This window comes from Humulus lupulus, chromosome 2 (genome assembly GCF_963169125.1).
Source record: "Humulus lupulus chromosome 2, drHumLupu1.1, whole genome shotgun sequence".
Classification (NCBI taxonomy): Eukaryota; Viridiplantae; Streptophyta; class Magnoliopsida; order Rosales; family Cannabaceae; genus Humulus; species Humulus lupulus.
In genome coordinates, this window is record NC_084794.1 from 293,037,316 (window position 1) to 293,048,186 (window position 10,871).

Sequence of the window (10,871 nt, forward strand, 5' to 3'; positions counted from 1 at the left end):
TTAGCATTTCTCATTTTATATTCTTGAACGTCTCTAGTTAAGAAGTTTATGGTATCATTAATGATTTTTGATACAAAACATTTATTATTATTACTACTCAAAACAAAACTGATCATTTTCTGAGTACAAACAAGTGGCACCAAAAATTCCAACCTTAGCACTCAAAACAGTTCCCCAATACTTTGACCATATTACATGGGTGCATATTACCTAGCTTAGTGTAGAAAAGCCTTGTTACTACGCTGAGGAACCTTTTTGAAAATTGCCCAAATGAGGTCGAAGTAGAGAGACAGCTGAGCGAAAGCGAAATAAGTAATAGGGAAGCACAAAGCTGCGTACAAAGGAAAGGCCACATACCTTAGTTTATGCGTAAGAATAAAGATATGTCCGTCGCAGAACGAAACCAACATGGAAGCTATGGAAGCAAAGAGCGAGGTCAAGCCAAAAAGAAGCTTTCGAGGCAAGTCCATGGCGAAATCTTTCTCGTCGTAGCGAGAGGTGAGGATCGAGAGGAAGAAGACGAGGGCCGTGATTGAGAAGCAGAGAGCGAGCAACGAGGAGATGGAGAAGGTGTCAAAAGCGAAGTTTCCTATCAGGAGGGGTATGCCGGTTTCTTGATTGACTCCGCCGGGTATGGTTGTGGAAGTTGTGAATGCGACTGTGGCGATGAGCGCCGCCACGAGGGAGCAGGACTCGGAGGTCTTGGTTAGCCATTTACCACCTTCTTTGATGAGCTCTTTGTGTGTGGTGATGAAGACTTCTTTAGGGGCCTCGTGCTTCATGTTGTAGCGTGGGAAGAACTGCGGTGGCATTGAGTGTTTGACAAACTGCATGCATGCATCAAATTTTATCATTTTATAATTTGTCACAACAAAATTTGTAATAAAAAAATATCATTATATAATTTTGTCATGGTAGAAATATTAATTAATCACAAAAATTATAATTTGTTACGACTCAATATAACAACTTGTTGTCACTAAATTTTAATTTAGTTACAAGTAATTTTTATGTTATTAAATGTAATAACAAAAAACTATCACCAGAGCTATTGGTACTTGTTACATATATAAACTGTTCATGTTGTCGAGTAAAAATGACACTAGTCCCTCATGTGTTGTTCCATTATATTCTTGAACATTGATAGTTTACTTTTAGTTTTTAGATAAGTTATTATAAACGCTATCTATTATAATATTGGCATGTGAAAGAAGTGTTATGAATGAGATGTGAAGTGTTATAAATGAGATGTGAAGTGTTATAAATGACCACTTATATGTGAATATATATATATACACACACCTTGTACCACTTGATTTCCCATTGCACTTGCAAGGCAACACCAGGGATGAGCCAAGGCCTCTGCTCTTTACACTCAGAAGCAAGATGCAAAGCACTATTTCCATCCTTGTCGAGTTGGCGGAACACACTTTCCTTAAGAATGTTACTGTTGAGAAGGAGATTATAAACCTGTGATTGTCTATTTTCAACAGCCAAAAGCACAACATTCTTGTTATCTGAGTCCACATCTTGGATGGCAACCGGGAACTCCTCCAAAATCTTCTCTATCATTTCAGTCACTCCCATCTTTGCAGCTATTAGTATTGGTGTATGTTGTCTCCCAACTTCACAATTTAATTAATCAGATTCTTAATTAGTTTATGATGCTAGATAATTAATATATATGTTCTTAGGAGAATTCTCCTATAGGGGCTTCACTTTAAGCCTTACTGGTAGGGCTCTTCAGTGTTCTCAACTCGTAAACTGTTTTCAGCACGATTTTTGTTTATGATCGTATATATTGCAGTTGTTTAGAGCATTCTGCAAATTTTCAGAAAATTCCGAATAGTTTACAATACCGAAAATTAGGTTCAAACATGTTTTCTACGCATATAAATAAAATTAGTCACGCGTGCAACATATTTGAACCTAGTTTTCAGTACTGTAAACTATTCATAATTTTCTAAAAATCACGTCGATGCTCTAAATAGCTACAATATACACGGTCAACAAAAAAAATAGCGTCAAAAATTGTTCAAAGGTCAATAATACTGAGAGCTCCACCGGTAGGCTTAAGGTGAATCCTATAGGAGAATTGTCATATATTCTTATATGTGTATAGTTTGTTACTTACCAGCAGTCATGTTGTGATCTGGCTTCCGTTTCTGACTAGATTTCAAGCTTGGAAGCTTTTCTGAATCAGACACAATAGAGTTTGGGTCAAGATTGGGAAATGCAGATTCTTCCTCTATGTCCTCTCCATGATTTTTTTGGTGGGGATCCAATCCAGTGTTGTCATAGAATTTGTAAGAAGTAGAATGCTTGACCAATTCATTCATGGCACGTCTAGCCCACATGTGCAGCTTTTTCTTTCTTTGGATTTTCTTTATTCTCCAAATGCCTACAAAACTCAACACAAGTTTCCCTAAATATATTTTACTTTTTCCTTTGCATGAATATAAACTACGTACATAATATAGCTTTATTAACTAGTACCACCTATGATACTTCAAGACAACAAAAAATTTCCAGTAATAGTTTTACCATTTCTTTTTTCTCGCATAATGTTATTTTGGTCACTTGATGAGACTATCTCAAAGTGGTGGTTTGGTAACATGAATTAAAATTTCGCACTATTTTCTTGTATTAACACCTATGAATATAATATACGGTTTACACTTTTTTGGACATTGTATTTTATCTCATTACCTATTTGGATCTTGTATTTTAATAAATTATTTTTTGGACCCTATGTTTTGTAAAATAGTTAAAATAGAACCCTAAACTAGGGCTGTGCAGAAATTTTTACAACCCGAATAATCCGCCCAAACCAACCCGAAAAAACCGCGCAAAAAACGCAACCCGAATAAACCGACCAAAATTTAAACCGCCCAATTGTTACATTGGGCGGGTTGAAAATAATTATCAACCCGCCCAATTAAGAATTTATTATTAATTTATTATTTTTAATATATTCAAATAAATATATAAATTAATTAAGTTTTGTTTTAATTTTTTTACTATAAAGTTAAAATATTGTTTTAAGCTTAAAAAGATAAACTTCACACTATTAGTACTAATATTTTTTTTTAAAAATTACAAAAATGTAAAAAAAAATACCACTTTTGTTTGAAAAAAAATTACTAAAATGTAAAAAAATATTGTTTTGGGTGGGTTGACCCGACCAACCCGCCAAAAAAAAATACCATTTCAGTTTGGGCGGGTTAACCCGACCAACCCGCCCAAATTATTGGACGGGTTAAAATTTTTTTTTTCTTAATTGGGTAAGTTACGGGTCACTTTTGCTAACCCGATTATGATATTGGACGGGTAAAAATGCCTTGTAACCCGACCAACCCGCCCAATGATCAGCCCTCCCTAAACCCGATTTTGGTCAATATTTTTTCAACTAAAATCACAAATAATTTACTAAACTAACAATTCAGAACAAAAATAAAATCATTCTGCTTAAAAACTGTGTTGTTATATTCAATTTTTTCTTCATCAAAATTGAGTTTAGGGTTTTATTTTAACTATTTTACAACACTTAGGGTCCAAAAAGTAATTTGTCAAAACACAGGATCCAAACAGGTAATGTGACAAAACACAGGGTCTAAAAAAGCATAAACCCTATAATATATAGGGAAATTGAGCATCATTTTTTGCTAGGGGTGTTCTTATTATCTTTAGCACATTGAGAAATTGTAATCCAAATTTTTTTTTTAGTGAGAGTTTACATTGTAGTTATACCAGGTATAACATAAATTTTCAGGAAATTCCGAATAATAATGATACTAAAATCATGAGGGTTCAAACAGTGAGTTGCACACATGCATGTTTTGCTTACGTATGTAAAACAAATTTTTTTAATGTTGATTTCAGTACCATAAATTATTTATAATTTCTATAAAAATTGGTAGAATGTCTCTTGGAACAACAATGTACATCATCATAATAAAAAAAAATTGAATTATTATTTCTCCATGTGCCAAAAACACGAATGCCAAAAACAGGGACGCCCCTAGCGATAGGGGTAAAAGTGACGCCCCTACATTAGAATCTCCCAATATATATGTATATATATATACTAGATACAAACAACGTGCAATATGCACGTTTGCTTAGTTTTATTTATAGAATTTATTAATTATTTTTATTAAATTTATATTAATATTATATAAATTTCAAATAAATATTATATTTTAATTAAATAATTTATCTATTTTTGTTTAAGTTTATGTTTGTTCTAGTTTTTAAATTTGGGACTGACAATTATATATTATATGTTTAATGTAATATTAAATATTATACATGTATTTTAAATTTAGGTTTATTGCTAGTTTTTTTCGGTACTTTGAGGAATTATAATTTATTTTTTTATATATGACAACGTACGTGATAGTTATAATAGATATGCTGCCAATTTTCAGAAAATTCTTAATAATTTACAATGTCAAAATCATAGTCCAAATAGTTTATTTTCCACGCGTATATAAAAAAATCAGATACACGTGTAACTGATTGTTTGAAGTCTGATTTCAGCACCGTAAACTATTCAAAAAAAAAATTTAAATTAACAAGATGTCTGTTGTAATTATAATGTACTGTCGTAGTAAAAAAATTGAATTATAATTTCTTAATATAAAACACTTAATAGAAAAAGTGATACTCATATATTTATACACATGTAAAGGTACAATATTACTCACCAATTCCGAGGATGACTAGCATGGACTTCATGACAAGCTTTACAAACAAGACAAGTTTGTCATAATTAGGCGGAAACTGACGATTTTCATCACTTTGTGAGCTATCACCTACAAGAGAATAGCAAACCATTAACTTAATATTCCAAACTAATAAGATCGTGTTATACAAAAATATATTTTTTGAGACATATACAATTAATTATAAGTTCACTAAAATGCATGAAAAGTCTCTTCAATTCAGCTGTTGAGGAATCTCTGCAACATAAAGTATATATATATATATATATATTTATAGTTACCATGGCTAGAATTTGAAGTGTTTGCCAAAGATGATTCTTCTATACTGTGTTTGGATTCTGAACTCATTGCAGGTGAAGATGTGCCTGGAGTAGTTTCCTGATCTGCAACACATATAGAGTAGTTAATTATTCTTTTCCCATAAAACAAACACAAACTATTGATAGTTTATTTAATTCAAGCAAAGAATAACCATCCATTGATATCATCATATATGCCATTAATGAGACTAGTAATTATTGTTACCTTGATTCTCTTCATCACCTTTCTTTCTTTCCTTATTCACTTGGGAATCAGCTGGTTGATACAATCCACATAAAGACAGTATCCATTTCTTCATTAGCAATTTATCAACTACAAAAATGTGGTTAAAACTAGTCAATTTTCAACAAAACAAAAGTAGTGGAATCATTGAAAAGATATATATATATATATATATGAGAATTTTTATAGGACTTCATTTTAAACCTACTGGGGCTCTCGGTGTTCTGGACCTATGAAAAGTTTTCGGCACAATTTTTTTTTATGACATTGTATATTGTAGCTATTTAGAGCATTTTGCAAATTTTCAGAAAATTCCGAATAGTTTACAATACTGAAAACTAAGTTCAAACATGTTGCCCGAATGACTAATTTTTTCTTTTTACGCGTGGAAAACAACATATTTGAACCTAGTTTTTGGTATTGTAAACTATTTGGAATTTTCTGAAAATTTGCAGGATGCTCTAAATAGCTACAACATACATGGTTATAAAAAAAAATCGCGCCAAAAACTGTTCACGGGTTGAGAAACACTGAAAACCCCACCGATAAAACTCAAAGTGAAGCCATATAAAAGAATTATCATATATATATATATAATTATACTTTTGTATCTAAATTCACCCACATAAAACATGAAACACCGATAACAGTAATCCAAAAAAGTTTATGCAAGTCTTGTAGTTTTCCGGATACTTGAGAGATTCTATTCTTCTTTTTGTTTTCTTTGCAATATATGCTTCAACGTCATGTGATTCCTCCTTAAGCTCGTCCACAACCAAGCCTGACATGTATGATCACGACCAACATTGTACAAGATATATGTAAGAAAAGAATAGAGTAGGAAAATAGATGGTATAGAATGAATGGTATGGTTAGACTTAGTCTTATAATCTTATAAGAGGATTGATATTCTCACATCTTTAGACACTACAAGAAAAAATGGCTTCTACTTCGGTTTTTATGCTGGATTCATTTTGGTTTTTGCTTAAATTTGCAACAGCAGTAGTTCAGAGTAAAGTAAAAAAAGTAAATAAAAACCTAAATGAAATATAGGCTTTCTACTTTGGTTATTATGTAGAAACCGAAGTAGAAAGTGAGGATTCTACTTCAGTTTTTACATAATAACCGAAGTAGAATCCCTACTCTATACTTCGGTTCTTATCTAAAAACCGTAGTAGTATGGATTTAAAAGTAGTGGAACACGCATGGCTGCGCACTTTCTACTGCGGTTTTATGTAAGAACCGAAGTAGAAAACTTACTTTCCACTTCGTTTTTTTACATAAAAAGCACAGTAGAAAGTGCCCAAAAACTAATAAGGAGTGCGTTTGGTTTGACCTTTTTTTTACATCCTTATTCTTTCCAAATCGAAGTCATGGGCCTGTGCAACCAAACATGGTTATCTTTTCATTGAATTTTTAACTTCGATTTTTGAGAAAGTGAAGTAGTATCCAATTTTTTTTAGCTTCAAATCCAAAAGCAAAGTAAAAGAATTTAATAAGACTTTTACTTCAATTTTTTTGTATGCTAAGTATAAAAACTGAAGGAAAACCTATACTTATAATAGTGAGATGTCCTAATTTTGGACCGGTCGTTCATTTGAGCTAATGGGCTCTAATACCATGTAAGAATTGAATGAAAGCTTAGATGGGATAAAGGTTTAGAAAGTAGAAGAATAGAAGGACGATAGAAAAGCAATGCTGAAAGTTAATATCTTTATATATCTATTCAATGTAAAAGCAATGCTGAAAGTTTATCAAGGACGATAGAAACTCGTACAATGATATATGATACGATCAAAGAGCCCAAGGCGAGTACTGCTGTGAAATGCATTGGGCTTACTAGCAAGAATGTGAAGAGGTGATAGGCCATTCTCATTTATGGCATCAGCAAGATCAGGGTGGGATTTCATTATGCCCACTGCCAAACCTATAAACAAAACACAGAAAATTAATGCTTGCTATGACCAAATCCAAATATATAGTAGTAAATTCCACTTGGTAATCTAAGTTGTACATGGCAAGACAAGAAATTAAGACTTACTGAAATATTCACCAGTTATGGCAGCATGGAGAATGGTATCACCATTGTTTCTTCTCACAAGAGATTCTTCTTTGTCTTTAGAATAAAGGTAAAGAAAAGTGTCTTTCTTACCATGAAGAGCTGCCAAGAAGATAGGAGTCTCACCATTGTGATTTCTAATGGCTACTAGCTTTGGATTCTTCATAACCATATGTGTGCACACAATCAAGTTTCCAAGCGCAGCTGCAATGTGCAGAGCTGTGTTTCCTCTAGCATTCTCAACCTCCAAGATACCATCTTTGGAGACTCCAACCAATTCCAATGCTGTGTCAGTTTGTCCAACTGAGACTGCTATGTGCAACGCAGTGTCTTCTAATATAGTAATCTTTGCCTTCTGAGCCTCTTGGCTCTTCTCATAGATCCTCAAAACCTCTTCCCACTGGCCTTTCATGGCATATGAAAACAAGTCATTGACTTCCCTTCGAGAAGGCATTCTTCTTTGTCTGTTTTCTATGAGCTAAAACTTGATTGATAATAATCGTCCACTTGAGTTTAAATAGCTCTATATATAGCTCATACTATTTCACCTCTAAATAAAGCTATATATCTAACGTTTTAAAATATAAAGAACTTAATCATATTGTTACGAGAAGCATGGTTTGATGGAATGTTTTTCTTTAGGCACAAGAAAGCAATGAGTTTATTAAATATGTTTTTAATTGATTTTTTAAAAAATAAAATAAAAAAAGAGTTGGACACAATGTGAAATGGGTTTTAGTGGGTGCGACACGTGTAGACCTAGTCAGCAACTTGACAATTCTAATGGTCGCGGTAGTGACAAAAATACTATTTTTCGTACTTTTAGGTATTTTTTCTATAAAAAAAAAATAATTGAGTAGATTATTTATAACACTTGTTAAACATCGAGAATTTATGCCACGTATAATTTCAAATAAGAAAAAGAATAAATAGGATTCCCCCGAACTATGACCCTTGTAGAGTTTTGCCCTTGAATTTTTTTTTTTTACAAAAAAAATCCCCCCAAACTATAACAACCATTGCAAATGTCCCCCTTTAGTTGCATTTTGTGCATTTTTTTCAAACTGTTTGTTCATGTAACACTGACATAACGGTAATTAGACACAATTCAACAGTCCAGGCAAGAAATACATGCATAGATAGTAATCTAATGACAAATTCTAAAAATATATATTGATATTCTTAGTGCTAATGTTTGTATGTTTAATGTCAATAAACTCGATTTCGGCTAGCTTAAGTTGGTTAAATAGATTTTCATACTTCAACTATACATGTAGCTAATGGTCAAACTGGCAAACCGTTTAAAAAAATGAACATAATATAGCTAAAGGGGTACATTTGTTATGATTGTTATAGTTCCGAATGAATTTTGTCCAAAAAATAATATTTAAAGGGCAAACTCTACATAGATCATATATAGTTCGAGAAGCTAAATTCCTATTTATTCTAAGAAAAAAGTAACCAAAGTGCTCATGTTCATGATGACTCACTCATCTTTTCTATTAGATATAGTCCAAAAGAATTTCTTCTTCTTCTTCAAGTCATCCAATTATTCTCCCACTTATGTTAATTCTCAAACTTAGTAAGCGAAACAACTTTTATCCCCTAACAAAATTATCTTTATTATTTTATAATCCATTTCTAACTATCCTTTTATGATGTTGGATAAAGTCCGAAGACAAATCTAACTAAAGACATCAAAATCTAGAAGTAAGGTACCCATCAATTTTTTGCTAAAATATAGATATGTATTCCACTTTTTTAGATTCCACACATATATAATAGAAAGTTTAATAAGTTGCTTTATACAACTAAACCTCGTTTAAGCTAATTAATTACTTACTAATTATAACCTGTAGCTCAAGCAATCTACTAACTTTTTATATTCAGACGTACCATAGAGGATTTCATTGCCAAAAAAAGGTGTTGTTCTAGCATGACACAAAAGCATATTGGGCCCAAGTCATGTAAAAAGATGATTTAATTAAATTAATAATCAAGTGTTGTTCAATGATTCTTTTCTTCATTGTGTTTTTCTTTAATTCTTTTTGTCTATTTAAATGTGTTTTTTGTCTACAAATACTCAAACCACTGGACTTAGCCATTTGTTAACTAGATAAATTTGAAATAAATTGCCAATCAGGCATAGAGAAATAAAATAAATTGCTATAATACTAAAAACCATTATCACTTAGTTATAAAGCTTCTTAATAAAATAATAATACTTATGTAGTTATGAATTTTTAGTAGAATAATTTACATGTAAAAAATTAATCTATTAAAGTAAGAATTTAGTCATATAAATTAAATTTATTGAAATTATTAACATTAATTACGGATTCATATTATCTTCAAACTAGCTTGATAAAATAGAATTAACATTAGATTATTTCTAATCTTGATCGCATAAATTTTAGGAAAATTCACAAAAATACCTAAGATTTAAAAAAAAATACTAAAAATATGGAATCTGGAGAAAAATTACAAAAATACGGAATGACATAATCATAAATATAGATTTTTTTTTTGTAAACAAAGTTTACAAATTTGTAACAATACAGTTTTTTTTAACCAAAGTTTACAAATTTGTAACTAAAATTTATAAGTTTGTAATTATATATTACGATTTTGTAAACAACATTTAGAAACTAAATAGAAAATTGTAATATGCGATTACACAATCTGTATTTTTATAATTTTTGTAAAATTCCATATTTTTTTTTAATTTACAATGTTATGCGTAATTTTTCCTAAATTTTATTATTTATAAAATAATAGTTACTATATACTTTCTTCAATGAAAAATATGAATATATGTATAAAATAATTTATTCTTCAATGATAATATTTTTCTAAAATTAATCTTCATAATAAATGTAAAAAAATTAATTACAAAAATTCAAATGTATAAAATTTAGTTATTTTTGTGATATAATTGTATGCTACACACAAACTAAAAATACTCAAATAGTAAAATTATAGAGATTTTTTTAAAACTACCAACTTTTATCATTCAGTAACTATAAATAGCAATATATTTTTTTATGAATAATAGCGACATTTAGAGACAGAGTGACTAAAATACTATTGGTTTTCATTTTTAGGCACGTGGTTTACATTTATGAATCTGTGATTTATATTTTTGGCTTGTAGTTTACATTTCAAAGTCTAGTGGTTTACATTTCAAAGCCTTGTGGTTTATATTTTAAAAGGTTGTGGTTTACATTTAAAAATCTAGAAAGGATAAAATAAACATTGTGATTAGAAAAGTGAGTATTAATTAACAATTTTAAAATTTTGGGTAAAAATAAAAGAGACTAACTTAATTTGGGTACTACATGTAATTTCTTCAAAATTATATGATCATGATAATCTTTTTTATAGGTAGAAATTAGATTCAGCAGCCAATTTTAGGCAAGTCATTTCTTTTTTATATACAATTAAAAAAATTTAGTATAATACCCACTATTTCAATCAATATACCTATTATACCCCTATAATATGTGGATACTGTTTTTAGAAGAAAACCATGTGGTCAAGGG

At 30.6% G+C, this 10,871-nt stretch overlaps 1 protein-coding gene across 1 annotated transcript; it reads right to left on the minus strand.

Annotated features, from left to right (window-relative positions):
* Window positions 1-215: 215 nt before the first annotated feature.
* LOC133815703 (uncharacterized) lies at window positions 216-7,782 on the minus strand. Its single transcript, XM_062248513.1, has 9 exons — window positions 7,312-7,782; window positions 7,048-7,197; window positions 5,896-6,051; window positions 5,253-5,360; window positions 5,009-5,110; window positions 4,710-4,817; window positions 2,135-2,401; window positions 1,303-1,625; window positions 216-827 (listed from the first exon to the last, which is right to left on the minus strand). The coding sequence occupies exons 1-9, from the start codon at window positions 7,739-7,741 to the stop codon at window positions 216-218; spliced, it is 2,256 nt and encodes a 751-aa protein (XP_062104497.1). The 5' UTR covers window positions 7,742-7,782.
* Between the last annotated feature and the right edge of the window lie 3,089 nt (window positions 7,783-10,871).

Excerpts from the sequence above, each read along its gene's own strand:
- LOC133815703 (XM_062248513.1), bottom strand. The coding sequence starts at position 7,741 with ATGAAAGGCCAGTGGGAAGAGGTTTTGAGGATCTATGAGAAGAGCCAA. Across the intron at positions 5,111-5,252 it reads AGGTGATGAAGAGAATCAAG|ATCAGGAAACTACTCCAGGC; the intron begins GTAACAATAATT and ends TATGTGTTGCAG. Across the intron at positions 1,626-2,134 it reads AGATCACAACATGACTGCTG|TTGGGAGACAACATACACCA; the intron begins GTAAGTAACAAA and ends TAAATTGTGAAG.